We start from the raw sequence: 24,358 nt of genomic DNA, 5'->3' as shown, positions 1-24,358 counted from the left end.
CCATTTCCCGTCCCCACCCTGCCACCCTCACCCTCTTCCCCTTCCCCTTCCCCACTGCCTGGTGGGCGCCAAACTGGGCGAGTGCGCACGCGCAGGCCGCACGTGGCCGTTGGAAGGAGGGGCCCGGAACGGCGGCACAGGGTTGTGGGGGTTCAGTCCGCCGGGGACTGGAGGGAGACGCGGCACGCGGCCTCTGCGACCCTATGAGCTCTGACCCCAGCTCTCACACTGTAGCCTATCACCGGACCACGCTCCGTGCCGCGTGCCCCTTAAAAGCTGGGGCCCGGGACAAGAACGACAGACATTGCAGCCAATGGTGTCACGCACGGTGCCCCGGTACCCAATCGAAAGGCGCGGCTGAGGGAAAGGCGGTGGGAACCGCCCCCGACTCCAGGCGACTCCTTGGCCGGGCGGGGGAGAGAGCGGCCTCGTCAGCTGAGAGCACGCTCACTCGGTCGGTTCCTTGGGCGAGTTACGGGGACGACCTGCGGGAGCACGCGGGCAGTGGCCGGACGCTGAAGCCGTGTGTGCTGCAGCCCAGGAGAGCGATGGAGACGCATGCGGAGGCTGGGAAGGAGGGCAAGGTAGAGAAAGGATGAAGAACACCCCCACCCCCAGCCTCCCCTCTCTCCATGAGAGCCCGTGATGCCCAATCATGCGGTGGTGTGTGTATGTCTGTGTGTGTGGTTGGCTGTCTCTGTGTGTTTGTGTGTGTGTGTGTGTATAGTCTGCATGTGTGTGTCTCTGTGTGTCTGTGTGTATGTCGATGTGTCTGCATATGTCTGTGTGTGTCTGTGTGTATCTGTGTATGTCTTTGTGTCTGTGTGTCTCTGTGTGTGTCTGTGTGTCTGCGTGTCTGTGTATGTGTGTATGGCCTACGTGTGTCTGTGTGTGTGCACGTGTGCGTCCGTGGGTGGGTCTGTATGTGTGCGCGCATGTCTGTCTCTGTGTGTGTCTGTGCATGTCTGTGTGTGTCTGCGTGTACGTGTCTGTGTGTGTCTGTGTCTGTGTATGGTATGCGTGTGTCTTTGTGTCTCTGTGTGTCTGTGTGTATGGTCTGTGTGTGTGCACGTGTGCATGTGTGTGTGTCTGTGTGTGCACGCATGTGTCTGTGTGTCTGTGTGTGTCTGCGCATGTCTGTGTCTCTTTGTGTCTGAGTGTGTGTGTGTCTGTCTCTGTGTCTGTGTATGGTCTGCGTGCATCTTTATGTCTGTGTGTGTGTGTCTCTGTGGGTGTCTGTGTGTGTGTGTGTATGGTCTGCGTGTGTCTGTGTGTGTGTCTGTGTAGTTCTGGGTCTGTGTGTGTGTTTGCATGTGTCTGTGGGTGTCTCTGTGTGTCTGTGTGTGTTTGTGTCTGTGTGTCTCTGTGTATCTGTGTGTGTCTATGTCTGTGTGTCTGTGTGTTGGTGTGTGTCTGTGTATCTGTGTGTGTTTCTATATGTCTGTGTGCCTGTGTCTGTGTTTGTCTCGCGTGTCTGCGTGTGTGTGTGCCCATGTGTCTCTGTGTGTATGTGTGTGTCTGTGCAAATGAGAGAAGGGAGACTTGAGCAAGGGAGTGGGTAGCCTCTGTGGCACCTGTGTGGGGACTGATGAGGATGCCAAGGCAGGCGGGGTTTTGCCTTTGTCCTGACAGATGGAAAGGGACCATCACTGTCACTCTTACCCTCCCCAGGACCAACTCATGCTGGCTTGATGGGGGTAGGGGGTGGGAAGTGGGGGCAGGGAGATGGGCAGGATGTTAGGGATTGAGCAGAGGCTGGCATCCTCTTCTCCTTTCCCAAGGCGAGAGAATCCTGTTCAGCCCTAATGGCTTCATTTGTGTTCTGAGTTCATATAATCATAAGACTATTTCTTCCTTTTGACTTCATTCAGCAAAGAGTTGTTGAGTATCCACGTTGTGCCAAGGATGGTTAGAGCATGGAGAGGTGCACCCTTTTGGGAGATGGAGGCATATGCACAGTGGGCCATGGCTAAGGATGAGGATGGAGCAGCTGTGGTCCACCTTTGAGGCCCATCTCCCTCAAGCAGCTACCAAGCAGTGTAGGTCAGAGCAGAGATACTAAGGCAGCAGGAAGGAGGCTGGGGACTAGGGAACCTGCTGCACCAGTTAGCCAAACTGCATGTGTTTGGGTTCTGGGGCAAGTGGGAGAGGCTGCCTTGGGAGTGTCAGAGAAGCCAAGAAATGAGGAGTGAGGTTCAAGTGGTTTGGAGGGACAAGAGGGGCTGAGAGACACAAAGCATGGAACAGAATGGTCTGCTTCAATGTTTATGTTCATCTTCATGGTTAAAGGAGTTAACATATATAAAATGCTTAGGGCATATATATGAAATGGTTAGAGTCGTGCCTAGCATATTGTAAGGACCAACATAAGCGTTAGCCATTATATTATTATTACTGTTATATTATTATTGCTGTATGTTCTGAGGATGTGCTGAGCTATTGAACAGATGGATGCACCCCCCGGCCTTTGCAGGAGCCATACTCTCTGAAAGTTCACTACCAATATTTATCCTCTAGGTTAGGTATTGCCTTCTCTAAGATCTTCCTTTAAATATAGAGACATTAAAAGAATATATAAACAAAAATATAATAGAGGAGAAAATGAAATAATATAAAATACTAGCCAAGCATGGTGGCTCAAGCCTGTAATCGTAGCACTCTGGGAGGCCAAAGCAGGCAAATCACTTGCGGTCAGGAATTTGAGACTAGCCTGGCCAACATGGTGAAACCCCATCTCTACTAAAAATCCAGAAAATTGGCCAGACATAGTGGTGTGCACTGTAATCACAATTGCTTGGGAGTCTGAGACAGGAGAACCACTTGAACCCGGGAGGCAAAGGTTGCAGTGAAACGAGATCACGCCATTGAACTCCAGCCTGGGCAACAGATCGAGACTCTGTCTCAAAAATAAATAAATAAACCCAAAGGATTATAAATAATTCTACTATAAAGATACATGCACACGTATGTTTGTTGCAACACTATTTACAACAGGAAAGACTTGGAACCAACTCAAATGCCCATCAATGATAGACTGGATAAAGAAAATGTGGCACATATACACCATGGAATATTATGTAGCCATAAAAAAGAATGATATCATGTCCTTTCCAGGGACGTAGATGAATCTGGAAGCCATCATTCTCAGCACACTAATACAGGAACAGAAAACCAAATACCACATGTTCTTACTCATAAGCGGGAGTTGAATAATGAGAACACATGGACACAGGGAGGGGAACAACACACACTGGGGCCTGTGGGGGACTGAGGGGCAAGGGGAGGGACAGCATTAGGACAAATACCTAATACATGTGGGGCTTAAAATCTAGATGACGGGTTGATAGGTGCAGCAAACCACCATGGCATATGTATACCTATGTAACAAACCTGCACATTCTGTACATGTATCCCAGAACTTAAAGTTAAATTTAAAAAATAAAATAAAATAAATAAATAAAAGAAATAATATAAAATACTATTTAAATAATTCAAAAGAAGACAAGAAAGAAAGAATACAGGAATAAAAACAGATGGGACAAAGAGAAAGCAACAAGCAAGATGACAAGTTGCTAGCCTGCTACATCAGTAATTACAATAATTATGAATGGACTAAATTCTCCAATATAAAAAAAAATCGTCAGATTGTATTTTGGAAAAAAAACAACTAGAGTCTGTTAAAAGAGACATATTTTAAATATAAGGACACAGAAAGGTTGACATAAATGGGTGAGAGCTGGGCATAGTGAGGCACACCTGTGGTCCCAGCTATGTGGGAGGCAGAGGTGGGAGAATTGCTTGAGCTCAGGATTGTTTGAGGTTACAGTGAGCTGTGATTGTGTCCCTGCACTCCAACCTGGGACACAGAGTAAGACCTTGTCTTAAAAAAAAAAAAAAAAAAAAAAAGGTCAGGCCCAGTGGCTCACACCTGTAATCCCAGCACTTTGGGAGGTCAAGTTAGGCTGATCACTTGAGGTCAGGAGTTCGAGAGCAGCCTGGCCAACACAGTGGAACCCCATCTCTACTAAAAATACAAAAATTAGCTGGGCCTGGTGGCATGCACCTGTAATCCCTGCTACTCAGGAGGCTGAGGCAGGAGAATGTCTTGAGCCCAGGAGGTGGAGGTTCCAGTGAGCCAAAATCACGCCACTGCACTCCATCCTGGGCAACAGGGCAAGACTCTCTCTCTCAAAAAAAAAAAGAAGAAGAAGAAGAAGAAGAAAAAGTATAGTAGAAATAAAGAAGGATGGCCAGGTGCAGTGGCTCATGCCTGTAATGCCAGCACTTTGAGAGGCCAAGGTGGGTAGATCACCTGAGGTCAGGAGTTTGAGACCAGCCTGGCCAACGTGGTGAAACCCTGTCTCTACTAAAAATACAAAAATTAGCCAGGCGTAGTGGCAGGCACCTGTAATCCCAGCTACTCGGGAGGCTGAGGCAGGAGAATCACTGGAACCCGGGATGCAGAGGTTACAGTGAGCCAAGATCACGCCATTTCACTCCAGCCTGGGTGATGAGAGTGAAACTCTGTCAAAGGAAGGAAAGAAGGAAGGAAGGAAGGGAGGGAGGGAGGGAGGGAAGGAAGGGGAGAGGAGGAGAGGGAGGGAGGAAAGAAGGGAGGAAGAAAAGAGAAATAAAGAGGGACATTTTGGCCGGGAGCGGTGGCTCAAGCCTGTAATCCCAGCACTTTGGGAGCCCGAGACGGGCGGATCATGAGGTCAGGAGATCGAGACCATCCTGGCTAACACAGTGAAACCCCATCTCTACTAAAAAAAATTCAAAAAACTAGCTGGGTGAGGTGGTGGGCTCCTGTAGTCCCAGCTACTCGGGAGGCTGAGGCAGGAGAATGTCGTAAACCCAGGAGGCGGAGCTTGCAGTGAGCTGAGATCCGGCCACTGCACTCCAGCCTGGGTAACAGAGCGAGACTCCGTCTCAAAAAATAAATAAATAAAATAAAATAAAAAGGGACATTTTATAATGATGAAAGATTTCATTCCACAGAAAAATAATCCTAAATTTATATGAACCTAATAATATAGCATCAAAATATGCAAAATAAAAGATGACAGAACTAAAAGGAATAATAGGCAAACCTACAATTAAATAGTAAGTAATTGTATTTTTTTTTTTAGAAATGGGGTCTTTTATGTTGGCCAAGCTGGTCTCCAATTCCTAAGTTCAAGTGATCCTCCCACCCCGGCCTCCCAAAGTGCTGGAATTATAGGCATGAGTCACCATGCCCAGCCCAGTTAGAAATTTTAACACAATTCTCAACAACTGTTACAACAAGCAGACAAAAATATCAGTAAGGATTTAGAAGATTTAAATAACATGAGTAATCAACTTGATCTAATTGACTTATGTAGAGCTGTGTACCCAACAACTGCAGAAAATACATTGTTTCAAATGCACGTGAAACATTTACCAAAATAAATGATACCTTGAGCTATAATGCAAGTATAAATAAATTTTAAAAGACTGAAATCATATAGATTGTACACTCTGACCCAGAATTAATGTGGAATCAAAACAAAAACATAACTAGATTCCAAACTATTGGAAATTAAGCAACATGCTTCTAGATAACCCATAGATCAAAGAAGAAATTATAATGGAAATTAGAAAATATTTTTAAATTGATGATTATAAAAATATGACATATCAAAACTCATAAGATACACAGTTTCCAGAGGGAGATGTATACCACTACATGCATATTTTAGAAAAGAAGAAAGCCGGCTGGGTGCGGTGGCTCACGCCTGTAATCCCAGCCCTTTGGGAGGCTGAGGCGGGCGGATCACGAGGTCAGGAGATCAACACCATCCTGACTAACACGGTGAAACCCCATCTCTATTAAAAATACAAAAACTTAGCTGGGCGTGGTGGCGGGCGCCTGTAGTCCCAGCTACTCGGGAGGCTGAGGCAGGAGAATGGCGTGAACTTGGGAGGCGGAGCTTGCAGCAAGCTGAGATTTCAGCACTGCACTCCAGCCTGGGCGACAGAGCAAGACTCCGTCTCAAAAAAAAAAAAAAGAAAAAAAAGAAAAGAAGAAAGCCTTGAGTATACAACACTAAAGAAAATAAGTAATTATTATTATTATTATTTTTTTTTTGAGAGGGAGTCTCACTTCCTTGCCCAGGCTGGAGTGCAGTGGTGTAATTTCAACTCATTGCAACCTCCACCTCCCAAGTTTAAGCGATTCTCTTGCCTCAGTCTCCCAAGTAGCTGAACTACAGCTGTGCGCCACCACACCTGGCTAATTTTTTTGTATTTTTAGTAGAGACAGTGTTTCACCATGTTGGCCAGGCTGGTCTTGAACTCCTGACCTTAGGTGATCCATTAGCCTCCGCCTCCCAAAGTGCTGGGATTATAGCCACCGCACCCAGCTGGAAAATAAGTAACTAAAAAAAAATTTTTTGGCCAGGCGTGGTGGATCATGCCTGTAATTCCAGCACTTTAAGAAGCTGAGGTGGGCCCGGCGCAGTGGCTCACGCCTGTAATCTCAGTACTTTGGGAGGCCAAGGTGGGCAGATCACGAGGTCAGGAGATTGAGACCATCCTGGCTAACATGGTGAAACCCCATGTCTACTAAAAATACAAAGAATTAGCCAGGCGTGGTGGCGGGCACCTGTAGTCCCAGCTACTTGGGAGGCTGAGGCAGGAGAATGGCGTGAACCTGGGAGGCGGAGCTCGCAGTGAGCGGAGATCGCGCCATTGCACTCCAGTCTAGGAGACAGAGCGAGATCTCTGTCTCCAAAAAAAAAAAAAAAAAGAAGAAGCAGCTGAGGCTCAGGTGGATCATCTGAGGTCAGGAGTTTGAGACCAGCCTGGCCACCACGGTGAAACACTGTCTCTATTAAAAATACAAAAAAATGGCCAGGCGCGGTGGCTCACGCCTGTAATCCCAGCACTTTGGGAGGCCAAGGCAGTCGCATCACAAGGTCAGGAGATCGAGACCATACTGGCGAACATGGTGAAACCCCATCTCTACTAAAAATACAAAAAATTATCTGGGCGTGGTGGCAGGCTCCTGTAGTCTCAGCTTCTCGGGAGGCTGAGGCAGGAGAATGGTGTGAACCCGGGAAGCAACGGAGCTTGCAGTGAGCGGAGATTGCGCCACTGCACTCCAGCCTGGGAGACAGAGTGAGACTCCCTATCAAAAAAAAAAAAAAAAAAATTAGCTGGGCGTGGTGGCACACGCCTGTAGTCCCAGCTACTCTAGAGGCTGAGGCAGGAGAATCTCTTGAACCTGGGTGGTGGAGGTTGCAGTAAGCCGAGATTGTGCCACTGCACTCCAGCTTAGGCAACAAAGTGAGACTCTGTCTCAAAAAAAAAAAAAAAAAAAAAAAAAAAAAAAAATTAAAGAAAACAAGAAAGGCTGAGAAATTAATGATACATTCATTCTCAACAAGTCAGAAAAAGAAGAGCAAGTTAAACCCTAAGAAAACAGAAGGATAAGAGGATAAGCACACAAATCAACAAAGGCCGGTTGTAGTGTCTCACGCCTGTAATCCCAGCCCTTTGGGAGGCCAATGTGAAAAGGGGAGGATCACTTGAGAGTAGGAGTTTGAGACCAGCCAGGGCAACATAGTGAGACCTCCTCTCTACTAAACAAACAAACCAAAAAAAAAAAAAAAAAAGAAGAAGAAGTCAACAAACAGAAAATAAACATACAAATAGGGAAAATAAATAAATCAATAATGCCAAAAGTGGTTTTATGAAAATGTTAATAAAATTAATAAACTAGCAAGACTGACAAAAGAGAGATTGAGAGAGCAGGAGAGAGATGGAGAGGAAGGAGAAGAATACTAATTACCATTCTCAGGAATTATAAAGGGGACATCACTAGAAATACTACAGACAAAAAAAAAAGGAGTAGATATGAACAAGTTTTTGGCAAACAAATTAGGTAATTTAGATGCAATGGACAAATTTATTGAAAAAGGCAACTTACCAAACCTGAAGCAAGAATAGAAAATCTATGTAGTCCTATACATATTATAGACATTTAATCTGTAATTTAAAATATTTCCAAAAATATCTTTCTAGCACAAATAAAATCACATGTAAATTCTTCAAAATATTATGGGGGAAAATATCATTTTTATATAAATTATTCCAAAAAACAGAAATAGAAGGCACAGTTGCTGTCTTATTTTAGGAGGACAGCATAACCTTGATACAAATATCTGTCAAGAGGAGATACAGATGGTGAGGATTGCACAACAATGTGAATGCACTTAATGCCACTGAATTGTGTGCTTAAGAATGGTTAAAATGGGGCCGGGCACGGTGGCTCACACCTGTAATCCCAACATTTGGGGAGGTTGAAGCAGGTGGATCACCTGAGGTCAGGAGTTCAAGACCAGCCTGGCCAACATGGCGAAACCCCATCTCTACTAAAAATACAAAAATTAGCTGGGCATGGTGGCGGGTGCCTGTAATGCCAGCTACTCTGCAGGCTGAGGCATGAGAATCACTTGAACCCAGGAGGCAGAGGTTGCAGTGAGCCAAGATTGTACCACTGCACTCTAGCTGGGGCAACAGAGTGAGGATCCATCTCAAAAAAAAAAAATGATTAAAATGGTAAATTTTATATTATGTATATTTTATCACAATAAAAAAATTGTTAGGAACATTACAAGAAAGGAAAAATACATGTTAATATCTCTCATGAACATAGATACAAAAATCATACAATATCAAGTTGCAGCTGGGGGCCAGGCATAGTGGCTCATGATTATAATCCTAGCACTTTGGGAGGTTGAAGCGGGAGGATTGCTTGAACCCCGGAGTTCAAGACCAGCCTGGGCAACATAGAGAGACCCCCATCTCTACAGAAAAATTAAGAATTAGCCAGGTGTTGGCCGGGCGTGGTGGCTCATCCCTGTAACCCCAGCACTTTGGGAGGCCAAGGCGGGTAGATCATGAGGTCAGGAGATCGAGACCATCCTGGCTAACACGGTGAAACCCCATCTCTACTAAAAATACAAAAAATTATCTGGGTGTGGTGGCCAGCGCCTGTAGTCCCAGCTACTCGGGAGGCTGAGGCAGGAGAATGGTGTGAACCTGGGAGGCAGAGTTTGCAGTGAGCCGAGATCGTGCCACTACACTCCAGCCTGGGTGACAGAGTGCGACTCTGTCTCAAAAAAAAAAAAAAAAAAAAAAATTAGCCAGGCATAGTGGCACATGCCTGTAGTCCCAGCTCCTTGGAAGGCTGAGGCAGGAGGATCACTTGAGCTCAGCAGGTTGAGGCTGCAATGAGCTGTGATCATAAACACTGCACTCTAGCCTGGGCAACAGAGTGAGACTCTGTCTCAAAAATTAAAAAAAGAAAAAGGTTGAGGCTGGCCACAGTGGCTCATGCTCATAGTCCCAGCACTTTGGAAGACTGAGACAGGAAGATTGCTTGAGCCCTGGAGTTTGAGCCTACGGTGAGCCATAATCACACCACTGCACTCCAGCCTGGGCGACAGAGCAAGGCCCTGTCTCAAAAAAAAAAAATTATCAAGCTGAATAAGCAATATACAAAAGGATAACACTTCATGAACAAGGCCTTCTTCCAGGAATGCAAGGTAGTTTAACATTTGCAAATCAATCAAATGAAATTCAGCACATAAACAGATGACAAGAACATCCATATGATTATCTCAATCAAAGGAAAAACGATTGATAAAAATCAACACTCTCATCAAATTAGGCATAGCAGGGAGTTCCATTAAGCTTCATTAAGATACCCTTGATTAAAAAATATATATCTAAAAACACTTTGGGGTTAAATTTTAAATGCAGTCCCTCTGAGATTAGGAACATGTCATCATATCATCACTTCTACATTGTACTGGAGGTCCTGGCGAGTATAATAAGGTGGTAAAAAGAAATAAAGGTTGGAAAGGAAGAACTAAAACTGTCATCATTTTAGATTATAGGACTGTATCTGTAGGAAATCCAAAAGAACTGGCCAGGAAGGTGGCTCAGACCTGTAATCCCTGCACTTTGGGAGGCCTAATTTAGGAGATCTCTTGAGCCCAGGAGTTCGAGACCAACCTGGGCAACATAGTGAGACCCTATCTCTACGAAAAATAAAATTATCCAGGCATGGTGGCAGATGCCTGTAGTCCCAGCTACTCAGGAGGCTGAAGTGGGAGGATCCCTTGAGCCTGGAAGTTCAAGGCTGTCATGAGCCACGGTGGCATTACCACACTCCATCCTGGATGACAGAGCAAGACCCTGTCTCAAAAAAAAAAAAAAAGGATCCACAAACAATTAAATTAATAAGTGAGTGAGTTCAGCAAGATAGTTAAAAAATTTATTAAAATTAACAAGTAAATTTGCGTGGACACAAAGTAAATATATAAAAATATATGATTTTTTTTCTTTTGTTCTTTCATTTTTTTTTGAGATGGAGTTTCACTCTTGTCACCCAGGCTGGAGTGCAATGGGGCGATCTCAGCTCACCACAACCTCTGCCTCTGGGTTCAAGGGTTTTTTCTGCCTCAGCCTCCTGAGTAGTTGGGATTACAAGCGCCCCCCCACCACACTTGGCTAATTTTTGTGTTTTTAGTAGAGACGGGGTTTCACCATGTTGACGAGGCTGGTCTCAAACTCCTGACCTCAAGTGATCTACCCGCCTCGGCTTCCCAAAGTGCATGAGCCACCTCGCCCGGCCTTTTTTCCTTTCTTTTTTTTTTTTTTTTGTTTTTTTTGTTTTGAGGCAGGGACCCGCACTGTCATCCAGGCTGGAGTGCAGTGGTGTGATGGTGTGATCATGGCTCACTGCAGCCTTGACCTTCTGGGCTCAAGTGATCCTCCTGCCTCAGCCTCCTAAGTAGCTGGGACTACATGTGTTTGCCACCACACCAGGCTAATTTTCGTATTTTTTTGTAGACATGGGGTTTCGCCATGTTGCCCTGGTTGGCCTTGAACTCCTTGGCTCAAGTGATTCTCCTGCCTCAGCCTTCCAAAGTGCTGGGTTCACAGGCATGAGCCACCATGCCCAGCCTATTGTTTTTCTGTATACAATTAGAAGATGAAACTTTAAAAAATATAATTTAAAAAGCAAAGAAAGGGCGCCTATAATCCCAGCTGCTTGGGAGGCTGAGGCAGGAGAATCGCTTGAACCCAGGAGGCAGAGGTTGCAGTGAGTCGAGACCATGCCATCGCACTCTGGCCTGGGCAACAAGAACAAGACTCTGTCTCAAAAAAATAAATAAAATAAATAAAAATAAAAAGCAAAGAAAAAAGAGAATCATCAAATACCTAGGAATAAATCTCACAGAAGACATGCAAGACCTTTACACAGAAAACTACAAAACATTAAAGATGACCTAAATCATTGGAAAGATATTACATGTTTTTAGATTGGAAGATTAAAAATTATAAACTATAAAATTACAAAGAGATCTAGTCTTCCCAGATTGATCTATATATTTGATACAACCACAATCAAAATCCCAGTACGTTTTTTAGGGGTAGAAATTAACAAGCAGAATATCTGTAGAAATGTAAAGGACTTATAATAGCCAAAATTATTTTGAAAAGAAAGGATAAAGTTGGAGGCTTTGCACTATGTGATTTCAAGTCTTGCCTGTCAAGTTACGGTAATCAAGACAGTGAGATATTATCATAAGGATAAACATTTAGACCAATGGAACACAGCAGAGAGTCCAAAGAGTGACACTCTTTTTTTTTTTTTTGAGACGGAGTCTCGTGCTGTCACCCAGGCAAGAGTGCAGTGGCAAGATCTTGGCTGACTGCAAGCTCCACCTCCCGGGTTCATGCCATTCTCCTGCCTCAGCCTCCCGAGTAGCTGGCCCTACAGGCACCCGCCACCGCACCTGGCTAATTTTTTTTTTGTATTTTTAGTAGAGACGGGGTTTCACCGTGTTAACCAGGATGGTCTCAATCTCCTGATCTCGTGATCCATCCACCTCAGCCTTCCAAAGTGCTGGGATTACAGGCATGAGCCACTGCGCCCGGCCTGTCACTTTTAATAGGTCAATTGATATATGTACACCAAAGCAATTCAATAGCAAAAGGAAAATGTTTATAACAAATAGTGCTCAAATAGCTGGCCACATGGCACAATGAATCACAACCCATACCTGACACTGCATATTCAAAACAAATTGAAAATCCCCGGGCGTGGTGGCTCATGCCTGTAATCCCAGCACTTTGGGAGGTTGAGGCAGGTGGATCATATGAGGTCAGGAGTTTGAGACCAGCCTGGCCAACATGGTGAAACCCCATCTCTACTAAAAATACAAAAATTAGCCAGGCGTGTGATGCACACCTGTAATCCCAGCTACTTGGGAGGCTGAGGCAAGAGAATCGTGTGAACCCAGGAGGCGGAGGCTGCAGTGAGCCAAGATCACGCCACTGCACTCCAGCCTGGGTGACAAAGCGAGACTCCATCTCAAGAAATTAAAATTAGGCCAGGCACGGTGGCTTATGCCTGTAATCCAAGCACTTTGGAAGAACAAGGCAAGTGGATCACCTGAGGTCAGGAGTTCGAGACCAGCCTGGCCAACATAGTAAAACCCCATCTCTACTAAAAATACAAAAATGAGCTGGGCGTGGTGGTGGGCACCTGTAATCTGAGCTACTCAGGAGGCTGAGGCAGGAGAATTGCTTGAACCTGGGAGGCCGAGGTTGCAATGAACTGAGATCTGCCATTGCACTCTAGCCTGAGCAACAAGAGTGAAACTCCATCTCAAAAAAAAAAAAGAAAGAAAGAAAGAAAGAAAGAAAGAAATTAAAATTAAAATGAAGAGAATGAATTGAAAATAGATCATAGCCAGGTGGGGTGGCTCACACATGTAATACCAGCACTTTGGGAGGCCGAGGAGGGTGGATCACTTGAGGTCAGGAGTTTGAGACCAGCCTGGCCAAAAGAGTGAAACCCCATCTCTATTAAAAATACAGAAATTAGCTGGGCATTGTGGCGGGCGCCTGTAATCGCAGCTACTCAGGAGGCTGAGGCAGGAGAATCATTTGCACTCCAGCCTGGGCGACAGAGCAAGACCCTGTCTCAAAAAAAAAAAAAAAAGAAAAAGAAAAAAGAAAATGGATTATAGACTCAAGTGTAAGCTTAAACTGTAATACCTCTAGAAAAATAAATAGAATATCTTCATGACCTTGGGGTAGGCAAAGATTTCTTCAACAGGACATAAAAAGCCTTACCCATAGAAATAAAGGACTCTTATGTTGAGCTTGTAACATTTGAACCATTAAGAGAGTCAAAGGCAAACTATAGACTAGGAAAAGATACTGACAAAACGTATAATCAACAATGGACTTGTCCCCAGGAACAGAGTTCCTACAAATTACTGAAAAAACAGATAATCTGATCTTTCAAAGAGGTGACTGGAAAGAATCAGAGAACTGAACAGGCACTTTACAAAAGAAGATATGCAGATGACTGATAAATACAGAAAATGCCGCTCAACATCATTCCTCACCAGGTAATACCAGTTACACTCCCATGCACAATTACCATGCCTCGACTAACAGGGTGGAAGTAAAAAAGACTAACAATTCTGAGCCGTCACAGTGGTTTGTGCCCAGACTGATCTGTATATTCGATGCAATCACAATAAAAATCCCAGTACGTTTTTTAGGGGTAGAAATCAACAAGCCGAGTATGTGTAGAAATGTAAAGGACCTATAATTGCCAAAATGATTTTGAAAAAAAAGAATAAAGGTGGAAGCCTTACACTGTCTGATTTCCAGTCTCACCTGTCAGATTACAGTAATCAGGCCAGTGAGATATTATCATAAGGACAAACATAGACCAATGGAACAGAGAGTACAAAGTTTATCATACTTAATAGGTCAATTGATACGTGTACACAGAAGCAACTCTCAGCTACTCCAGAGGATTGCCTGAGCCCAGTTCAAGGCCAGCCTGGACAACACTAGTGGGACCCTATTTCTTTAAAAAAAAAAAAAAAGAGAGAGAGAGAGCGAGAGAAAGATAAAATGACTAACAACTCTTAAGTATTGGCAAGGATGTAGTGCAACTGGAACTTTCATACACAGTGCTGCTGGCAGTGTACATTGGTTTAGTCACCTTAGAAAATTGTTTGGCAGTATTTACTAAAGTGTTTTAAACATATAATATGCCTTCCCTGTGAACAAGCACTTCTCATACCCAACAGAAATGGGGACTTAGGTCAAAAGTCCTCAAAAGATGGCTGGATGCGGTGGCTCACACCTGTAATGCTAGCGCTTTGGGAGGCCGAAGCGGGCGAATCACTTGAGGTCAGGAGTTCAAGAGCAGCCTGGCCAACATGGCAAAACCCCATCTCTACTAAATTACAAAAATTATCTAGGCATGGTGGCAGGCGCCTGTAACCCCAGCTACTCAGGAGGCTGAGGCAGGAGAATCACTTGAACCTGGGAGGTGGAGGTTGCCGTGAGCTAAGATCGCGTCACTATACTCCAGCCTGGGTGACAGATCGAGACTCTGTCTCAATAAATAAATAAATAAAGTCGGCCGGGTGCGGTGGCTCACGCCTATAATCCCAGCACTTTGGGAGGCCGAGATGGGCGGATCACAAGGTCAGGAAATCGAGACCACAGTGAAACCCCATCTCTACTAAAAATACAAAAAATTAGCCAGGCGCAGTGGCGGGCGCCTGTAGTCCCAGCTACTCGGGAGGCTGAGGCAGGAGAATGGCATGAACCCGGGAGGCGGAGCTTGCAGTGAGCCAAGATCGTGCCACTGCACTCTAACCAGGGGGACAGAGCGAGACTCCGTCTCAAAAAAAAAAAAAAAGAATGTTCATGGAAGCCAGATGTGGTGGTGCACACCTGTAATCCCAGCTACTTGGGAGGCTGAAGTGGAAGGATGGCTTGAGGCCACGAGTTCAAACCAGCCTGGGCAGCATAGTGAGAACACCCCCCTGCTTAAAAAAAAAAGTAACCAGGTGCAGTGGCTCAGGCCTGTAATCCCAACACTTTGGGAGGCTGAGGCAGGCGGATCACCTGAAGTCAGGAGTTTGAGACCAGCCCAGCTAACATAATGAAACCTTGTTTCTACTAAAAATGCAAAAAATTAGCCAGGCATGGTGGCGCGTGCTTGTAATCCCAGCTACTCGGGAAGCTGAGGCAGGAGAATTGCTTGAACCCAGGAGGCAGAGGTTGCAGTGAGCTGAGATCTCGCCGTTGCACTCCAGCCTGGGTAACAAGAGCAAAACTCCGTCTCAAAAAAAAAAAAAAAGAATTGTTCATGGCAGCTTTATTCATAATAGCCAAAAACTTGAAATAATCCAAATGATAATCAACAGTAGATACATGCATTATGATATAATCATGTAATGAAATAAGACACAGCAATGGCCGGGCGCGGTGGCTCAAGCCTGTAATCCCAGCACTTTGGGAGGCCGAGACGGGCGGATCACGAGGTCAGGAGATCGAGACCATCCTGGCTAACACGGTGAAACCCCGTCTCTACTAAAAATACAAAAAACTAGCTGGGCGAGGTGGCGGGCGCCTGTAGTCCCAGCTACTCCGGAGGCTGAGGCAGGAGAATGGCGTAAACCTGGGAGGCGGAGCTTGCAGTGAGCTGAGATCGGGCCACTGCAGTCCAGCCCGGGCTACAGAGCAAGACTCCGTCTCAAAAAAAAAAAAAAAAAGACACAGCAATGAAAACAACTACTTCTCCACTCAACAACATAGAGAGAGCTCTCTAAAGAACGGGGCACAAAAGAATACACAATGCATAACTGCATTTCTGTGAAGTTCAAGAATAGGCAGGCCAGAATAGGCTGGGTTCAGTGGCTCACACCTGTAATCCCAGCTCTTTGGGAGGCCAAGGCGGGTGGATCACCTGAGGTCAGGAGTTCAAGACCAGCCTGGCCAACATGGTGAAGCCCTGTCTCTGCTAAAATACAAAAATTAGCTGGAAGTGGTGGTGTGCGCCTGTAATCCCAGCTACTCAGGAGGCTGAAGCAAGAGAATCCCGTGAGCCTGGGTGGTAGAGGTTGCAGTGAGTTGAGATCACGTCACTGCACTCCAACCTGGGTGACAGAGTGAGACTTCGTCTCAAAAAAAAGAATAGGCCAGGCCTGGCCGGGCGCGGTAGCTCACGCCTGTAATCCCAGCTCTCAGGGAGGCAGAGGCGGGAGGATAGCTTGAGCCCAGGAGTTCGAGACCTGCCTGGGTAATATAGCAAGACCCCGTTCTCCACAAAAGGGGAAAAAAAAAAAAAAAAAGACAAGACTAGGCCAGGCCGGGCACGGTGGCTCACACCTGTAATCCCAGCACTTTGGGAGGCGGAGGTGGGTAGATCACCTGAGGTCAGGAGTTCGAGACCAGCCTCAACATGGAGAAACCCCATGTCTACTAAAAATACAAAATTAGCCAGGCGTGGTGGTGGATGCCTGTAATCCCAGCTACTCGGGAGGCTGAGGCAGGAGAATTGCTTGAACCAGGGAGGCCGAGGTTGCAGTGAGCCGAGATTGCACCATTGCACTCCAGCCTGGGGAACAAGAGCGAAACTCCATTTCAAAAACAAACAAACAAAAAAATTAGCTTTAGTTTTTTTTGTTTTTGTTTTTGTTTTTGTTTTTGTTTTCTTTAGACAGTTCCTCACTCTGTCACCTAGGTTAGAGTGCAGTGGCAAGATCCTGGCTCACTGCAGCCTGCACCTCCCAAGCTCAGTCTTCCCACCTCAGCCCCCCAAGTAGCTGGAACCATAGGCATGTGCCACCATGCCCAGCTAATTTTCAAAGTTTTTTTGTGGAGGTGGGCATCGAAGGGTGTCTCACCATGTTGCCCAGGCTGGTCTCAGACTCCTGGGCTCAAGCAAAATTTAGGTGGGAGTGGTGGCACGCACCTGTAATCCCAGCTACTCAGGAGGCTGAGGCAAGAGAATCTCTTGAACTCGGGAGGCAGAGTTTGCAGTGCACCGAGATCACGGCACCGCACTCCAACCTGGGTGACAGAGCAAGACACTATCAAAAAAAAGAAGAGGGAGAAACCATGTAGAGATAACCCTGTAAACAGTGACCAGTGACCTCAGGGTCAATTCCTTCATGCCGGACAGCCAGGAGGAGGGGATAGATGCAGGGATCTCCATCCGGGAAGGAGACATCACTAGACCAGCTGCAGATGGGCCACCATCAGGCAAGGTCTTGCCTGTTTCTGGACCCACATATCACCAAGCCCCATCTCAGGGACCATCTCCAAAGTGTGCCAAAATCAGAGAGAGGAGAGAGTGAGGAGGCCTCCAGATTGAGAGGTGGGACAGGTGCCTCTTGTATACTGGTGAGCAATGCTGAAAGGCAGAGTGATTCTTAAGCCTCTTCTCTTCCCCCTAATATCACTTGGCACTATGGTGTGGACACAGTAGGTATTCAATAAATGCAAGTTGCTTCCGGCCCTTTGGGAGGCTGAGGTGGGAGGATTGCTTGAGCCCAGGAGTTTGAGACCAGCCTGGGAAACATAGCAAGACCCCGTTCCTAAAAGAAAAAAAACCTTGGCATGGTGGTACATGCCTGTAGTCCCAGGTACCTGGGAGGCAGAGGCAGGAGGATTACTTGAGCCCAGGAGTTGGAGGCTGCAGTGAGCTATGATGACACCACTGCATTACAGCCTGAGTGACAGAGCGAGACCCTATCTCAAAAATAAATAAATACATATTGAATAACTCAATGCAAGAATGAGCTGGTAGCTTGGTGTCTTGTTGATCTTTTCACTTGAAGAAATACACGTGCTTTGCATGTAAGCTGTTGCCTCTTGGCATCAAAAGTAGTAAATGGAATGGTTTTGGCAACCCTCCCCCAAAAGAGGTGAAAATGTCTCACCCAACTCACTTGAAGCCCTGGTTAAGGGATGCCTGAGTAGCCGGCTGGGGAAGGGGTGGGCAAGTAACTGAGAAAGTACATGGGGTTGGAAATTAAGAAACTGGGTTTTGCTGGGCACAGTGGCTCATGCCTGTAATCCCAGGACTTTGGGAGGCCGAGGCAGGTGGATCACTTGAGGTCAGGAGTTTGAGACCAGCCTGACCAACATGGTGAAACCCCATCTCTACTAAAAATACAAAAGTTGCCGGGCGCGGTGGCTCAAGCCTGTAATCCCAGCACTTTGGGAGGCCGAGACGGGCGGATCACGAGGTCAGGAGATCGAGACCATCCTGGCGAACACGGTGAAACCTCGTCTCTACTAAAAATACAAAAAATTAGCCGGGCGAGGTGGTGGGCGCCTGTAGTCCCAGCTACTCGGGAGGCTGAGGCAGGAGAATGGCGTAAACCCGGGAGGCGGAGCTTGCAGTGAGCTGAGATTCGGCCACTGCACTCCAGCCTGGGCGACAGAGCGAGACTCCGTCTCAAAAAAAAAAAAAAAAAGAAGAAAAAAAAAAAAATACAAAAGTTAGCTGGGCATGGTGGTGCACGCCTGTGGTCCCAGCTATTTGGGAGGCTGAGGCAGGAGAATCGCTTGAACCCGGGAGATGGAGGTTGCAGTGAGCGGAGATCGCTCCACTGCACTCCAGCCTGGGCAGCGTAAGACTCCGTCTAAAAAAAACAAGCAAACAAACAAAAACAACAACTGGGTTTCGACCTGGCACTGTCGCTTTGCAGCTGCATAACCTTAGACAATTTACTTCCCCTCACGGCACTGCACTCCAACCTGGGTGACAGAGCAAGACACTATCAAAAAAAAAAAAAAAAGAAAAAAGGGAGAAACAATGTAGAGATAACCCTGTAAACAGTGACCAGTGACCTCAGGGTCAATTCCTTCATGCCGGATAGCCAGGAGGAGGGGATAGATGCAGGGATCTCCATCCGGGAAGGAGACATCACTAGACCAGCTGCAAATGGGCCACCATCTCTGGTTGTCTCAGCTTCAATATCTGTCAAATGGGAAGCTTTCTGCCTGCCTCCAAGGATGGGAGGGTTAAAATGTTTTGGCAGTTGCAAAGCTCAGGTCAGTGCCTTATCAGGACCCCTCTCTGGTGACCTGGGGCATTGCTGAAGCAGTGCTGCTAAAGAGGTTCTGCAGGTGGACCAGAAGGCCTGCAGGGCAAGGAAGGGCAAAGGGGCCATGCTCAGCTAGGCTAGAGACCTCCCCTCCTCCGCAGCCTTCCTGTGCATCGGTGGATCTGCAGGGAGACAGCTCCTTACAGGTGGAGATCTCTGACGCAGTGAGTGAGCGGGACAAGGTGAAATTCACTGTTCAAACCAAGGTGAGGCAGTGCGGGGCTCGAAGAAAGGTCCTGGTGGCTGCCCGCAGGAGGCCTCCCCCAGGGGTGGTAGGCATGTGCCAACACAGCCTGTGGGCACTGTTCCTCCACCTGGCACTTGCCCTCAGCCCCTCCTGGAAAGCAAGCATCTTAACTAGGCTCTGGGTGCCTCTTCCTGAGGCCCCGAGTCCTAATCATCCCCATCCACGATTCTAAATGAAATCACGCACACCTGAGCTCTAACTTGGTCCTCCCTGGGATGTGGGATGAGGGGGGCCTAAAAGTGGGTGCCCAGGAGACTTGCTGAGGCAGGGCTTGGGGCAGAGAGGGTACCTCAGACGGCCTTCCTGCTTCCAGAGCTGCCTCCCTCACTTCGCCCAGACCGAGTTCTCAGTCGTGCGGCAGCACGAGGAGTTCATCTGGCTGCATGACGCCTACGTGGAGAACGAGGAGTACGCCGGCCTCATCGTGAGGAGGGGCCGGGCAGGGGCTGGGAGGGACAGGCAGAGCACTTGGGTGAGGACCAAAGGCTATGGCGGCCGTCTCGGCCGTGAGAGGTCTCCCAGCTCCGTCCCTCCTTTGAGCAGATCCCCCCAGCCCCTCCGAGGCCAGACTTTGAGGCTTCAAGGGAAAAGCTACAGAAATTGGGCGAGGGGGACAGCTCTGTCACTCGGGAAGAGTTTGCCAAGATGAAGCAGGAGCTGGAAGCGTGAGTGCCCCCTCCTTTCCCAGCCTTCCCCAGCTATCTTCCCCAGCTATCCCCCCATGAATGTTTAGAGACCCTGACCTCTGACCCCAGAAAGGGGGGCAGGCAGGATGATGGGGGCTGAGGAGGGCCCGTGAGCCGCTGCCACTCTCGCAGGGAGTACCTGGCCATCTTTAAGAAGACAGTCGCGATGCACGAAGTCTTTCTGCAGCGCCTGGCGGCCCACCCCACCCTGCGTCGAGACCACAACTTCTTTGTGTTTTTGGAATATGGACAGGATGTGAGCTGGGCCAAATCCCTGGCCCTGGGGCCGGAGTCTAGCTTGGGTGGGGAGGCACCCAGGGGTGGCAGGGCTGGAGAAGGGGCCCCAGTGGGCCCAAGCCTGTGTCACAGCTCCGTGAGTGGCTTGCGACTCGGCATGGGAGGCGAGAACGCCCACCCCAGCATCATACCCTCCCTGTGTGCCTCAGCTGAGTGTCCGGGGGAAGAACAGGAAGGAGCTCCTCGGAGGATTTCTGAGGAATATCGTGAAGTCTGCGGATGAAGCCCTCATCACGGGCATGTCAGGGCTCAAGGTAACCCCTGGAGCTCCTCTCCAGATTCAATCCAGCACCTCAAGTCCACAGTACGGATTGAGGCCCAGGCTGGGTGTGGGAAGGAAGCCACTGGTGGGGCCTGGCCTGGATTGGAAGGAGATTTTGCCAACCCTGCGTGCCTGTGCTGCCAAGCTCCTTGGTGACCCAGTGTAAATGGGGTCCTGCCTGGCTCCCTTAGGAGGTGGATGACTTCTTTGAGCATGAGAGGACCTTCCTGTTGGAGTATCACACCCGTATCCGAGATGCCTGCCTGCGGGCCGACCGCGTCATGCGTGCCCACAAGTGTATGCAAGGTCCAAGGGGTCCTGGATCCCACAGCCCCTCTCCCCAGTGGTTCAACTCCTTGGGGGAGAGAAGAGAGCAGGGCATGCCTTGTCTGTCTGTGGCCACAGGCACCAGGGCTTGACGTGCAGATGTAGGGGCTCTGATGGGGGCTGTTCCCCCAACAGGCCTGGCAGATGATTATATCCCTATCTCAGCTGCGCTGAGCAGTCTGGGAACACAGGAAGTCAACCAGCTAAGGACGTGAGGACTCCCTCCACCCCTACCCTCTCCCTATGCTTGTAATACCATGTCTTCCCATGAAGGGTCACTCTGTAGATGTCTACTGTCAGCTCTAGGTGGGAGGTGTAGGCTCTCCTGTTGGGGGAGGGTGTTGGGAGGGAAAGGCGAGAGGGAGACTCCCAAGGAGGGGCTGAGACAGATAGGCTTTGAGCTGTTCCTCAGCCCCCTACCCTAACTCCTCCCTACTACTTCCTAGGAGCTTCCTCAAATTGGCAGAGCTCTTTGAAAGGCTGAGGGTGAGTACTGCCTTCTGTGCTCAAAAGCTTTCCTGGTGATCTTCGCAGGGAAGATGAGTCCTGGCAGAGGGAAGAGCTCCAGGATCATCTTGGGTTCAGTGATAACTTGGGCCCAGTGGCAAGTTGGGCTCACACTCCAGACTAGTTTAACGAGAGCTGGGCTGAAGACAAGGATCCAGCTTCGTGTGTGTGTGTGGGGGGGGGGTGCGCGCGCGTGTACATGAGTGTGTGCAGCAGGGGACAGTTGGGAGGCACAAGGATGTATCTCTGGCAAGCTGCACCCAGCTGCCAGCACACTGCCTGGGTACACACATCCCCCACTCTTCCCCAAGAAATCACTGGAGTGTTGCCGTCTTCCTGAAACGTCTATTGGACTGCATCTCTTCCCTGCTCAAGGCCCTTCAGAGACCTTGCCCCTTCTGGAAGCTCCCAAAGTCCTGAGCTTCCACTTTCAGCCTCTTGTGCTCCAGCCACTGCCTCCCTTCCCTGCTTTGCCCAAGTGTCCTCCCTGAACTAAAGGTTCCCTGAACACATAGCTGCGTTTGCACAGCTGCCAAGCCCTCGGCTCCCTGTCTGGCTCTTACTTAGTCCCTGAGATCCAGATTAGATCCCACTTCCTCTGTGAAGCCTTCCCTGGCCTGCACCCCTCAACACCAGGCCTGACCTGAACAGTTACCTAAGGCCTCTTTGCTGGATATTTACATGAAACGGTGCCTCCCACCCCTTAGCTGCCCCTCTGACAAGCTCCCTTCCCAGTGCCCACCTTTCTGATGCAGAAGCTGGAGGGCCGAGTGGCTTCCGACGAGGACCTGAAGCTGTCAGACATGCTGAGGTATTACATGCGCGACTCACAGGCAGCAAAGGTGAGAGGCAGCCCCAGAGCAACGCTCAGGCCTAGAAGCCAGGACAGGGCAGCAGTGACCCTGTGCCCGTGGTCCTAGGACCTGCTGTACCGGCGGCTGCGGGCACTGGCCGACTACGAGAATGCCAACAAGGCGCTGGACAAGGCTCGAACCAGGAACCGGGAGGTGCGGCCCGCCGAGAGCCACCAGCAGCTGTGCTGCCAACGCTTCGAGCGCCTCTCCGACTCCGCCAAGCAAGGTGAGCCCGCAGCCCCCTGGCCCCAGCCTGGGGCCACATGCCCTGCCCAGGTCCCCATGCCTCTTCCCCTCCTCTCCAGAGCTCATGGACTTCAAGTCCCGCCGGGTCTCCTCTTTTCGAAAGAATCTCATTGAGCTGGCAGAGCTGGAGCTCAAACACGCCAAGGTGAGCCCTCCCACCTCCCACCCTCCCTCCCGCAGGCACCAGGGTGTGTGTGCACGTGTGGATGTGCACACGTGTATGTGCATATGTGGGTGTCTACATGTACATGTGTGCGTGTGTGGATGAGAGCAGCCTCAGCTAAAGCTTGGGGTCATGCTTCCCTGGCTCACGACCCGTGCCTTCTCAGTAGGAAGACCCAATTAACAGCAACTGTTATTGCAGAGAGCAGGGGTGTGGGGAGCAAGGGGGTATCTACAGTGCAGAAAGAATGGCAGCCTGACTCAAGGAGCAGAGTACTTCAAGGACCTGTTTCTCCTCTGCAGGCCAGCACCCTGATTCTCCGGAACACCCTTGTCGCCCTAAAGGGGGAGCCTTAGAGCAGCCAGAGCTCAGCCAGACCCTGCTCTGGGATCTCCAGTGACCAGGGTATCCCAGACCCCTCTCTCTGGCAAGATGTCTCCTTCTCTAGCACAGTGCCACTAGCCACACCCTCACTCTGCCCCACATCCTCCCAAGGAAAGCCCAAACCCCCTACCACTACCACCACCAAAGGTGCCAGGCCCTGCAAGACACAGGGCAGCATAGGCATCATGATTGGCCACAGGTCAGCAGAGCCCCAGGGACCCCGACACCCCTCCCCAGGAAGCTGAGGAACAGCCTCCTCTCTCACCCAGGGCCTTGAAGGAATCATAGCTCTCTTGATCCCAGCCTGTTCTCCTTCACAAATAAAAACCCTGGTTTTGTAGCAAGGAGGTCTATTGTCCTTGCTTCCCTTCCCACAGCTCAAGGGTCCACCAGGCACACCTTCTGCCAAGGCAGTATGATCAGATCCTGGGGACGCCAAGGAGGGCACCCCGCAGTATCCTCAGCCCTCTCTCCAGTGACAGCAAGCTCCTGTGGGAAGGTGCGACACCCAGAAGTTGGGACCTAGGAACCCCAGAATAGTCTTCCAGGTTTGCCCCCACCCCCATAAACCCTAGCACAAGAATGAATCGCAAGTTCTCCACACGTTATTTCCCAACCAGAAAAGGGATCTAGCCCTTCCTCCCAGAACCACTCACAAGCTCCTCAGTTAAGGAGCCAACTGTAACACCAGGAGGCCTCTTCCCTTCTCGGCTCAGTTAATTAGGGAGGAGATATAGATGCCCCATTACCACTCCCAATTCACCTCACCCTAGGGCCAGATTTCTTGGATGTCTTTGCCTGCTGGGCAAGTGAAAGCCCAAAGTACAGGCTGGAAACAACCCATAGCAATGCTGGCAAAAGGCTCAGGGTACCGGCAACACCCTTTCGGTTAAACATAGGGAGGCGGTGCTCAAGACACCTGGGTCTGAAGTCCTGGGCTCCACCTGGCTGGCCCCACCCTGAAAGGACTCCAGACACATCTAGAGGAGGTCAAAGGCTCAACTTGGGCTGACTCACAGCAACCACTGAACCTGACCCTCATAAACCTGAGTCAGCCATGCAGGGAAGACAGCAAACCAAACCGACCCTTTAAGCTACCTGTGACTTGCCTATCAGCCCACAGCTAGGCAGGGACAGAAAAGACTATCAGATGGACCTCACTGCCCATCCAGGCAAGGCTACAGAGCACCCAGTTCAGGCATAAACCACTTCCGCTGGAACACCCCTGTGGCCAGCACCACTCCTTAAACAGCCAGTCCAGTGTCAATCACAGCCCCACCAACAGAATAATGGTGACCATCAGAAAGGTGTCTCAGCCAATCACTGGAGCCAGATAAGGGTGTGCAGGGACTGGTTGGGTATGGGGTACAGAGAAGAGAGAGAGCACCATTCTCCCAGTGCACCA

At 48.8% G+C, this 24,358-nt stretch overlaps 1 protein-coding gene across 4 annotated transcripts; it reads left to right on the top strand.

Moving 5' to 3' along the window:
- The first annotated feature begins 183 nt into the window (after positions 1-183).
- On the top strand, positions 184-23,297 carry SNX32 (sorting nexin 32). 4 transcript variants are annotated; one of them, XM_073014567.1, is made up of 13 exons: positions 184-584; positions 19,082-19,186; positions 19,541-19,651; positions 19,771-19,892; positions 20,046-20,169; positions 20,360-20,464; positions 20,664-20,778; positions 20,935-21,010; positions 21,246-21,285; positions 22,062-22,117; positions 22,227-22,386; positions 22,466-22,551; positions 22,872-23,141. In XM_073014567.1, the coding sequence occupies exons 1-13, from the start codon at positions 204-206 to the stop codon at positions 22,882-22,884; spliced, it is 1,494 nt and encodes a 497-aa protein (XP_072870668.1). In that variant the 5' UTR covers positions 184-203; the 3' UTR covers positions 22,885-23,141. The 4 variants fall into 4 exon arrangements, with proteins under 4 accessions (XP_072870668.1, XP_007980327.1, XP_007980198.1 ...); XM_007982136.3 differs by having other exon boundaries at positions 185-584; positions 19,082-19,144; positions 22,062-22,148; XM_007982007.3 differs by having other exon boundaries at positions 189-584; positions 22,062-22,148.
- The last annotated feature ends 1,061 nt before the right edge of the window (positions 23,298-24,358 follow it).

The sequence above is a fragment of the Chlorocebus sabaeus genome, chromosome 1, assembly GCF_047675955.1.
Source record: "Chlorocebus sabaeus isolate Y175 chromosome 1, mChlSab1.0.hap1, whole genome shotgun sequence".
Lineage (NCBI taxonomy): Eukaryota > Metazoa > Chordata > Mammalia > Primates > Cercopithecidae > Chlorocebus > Chlorocebus sabaeus.
Note: the sequence above shows the minus strand (reverse complement) of the source record. Positions and strands in the feature narration are given on the sequence as shown.

What these genes read in the sequence shown, in the direction of transcription:
- SNX32 (XM_007982007.3), top strand. Translation starts at nt 204, where the DNA reads ATGAGCTCTGACCCCAGCTCTCACACTGTAGCCTATCACCGGACCACG. An exon ending in AGGCTGGGAAGGAGGGCAAG is followed by an intron (nt 585 to 19,081) that starts GTAGAGAAAGGA and finishes CCTCCTCCGCAG; the next exon opens with CCTTCCTGTGCATCGGTGGA. An exon ending in ATGAAGCAGGAGCTGGAAGC is followed by an intron (nt 19,893 to 20,045) that starts GTGAGTGCCCCC and finishes CCACTCTCGCAG; the next exon opens with GGAGTACCTGGCCATCTTTA.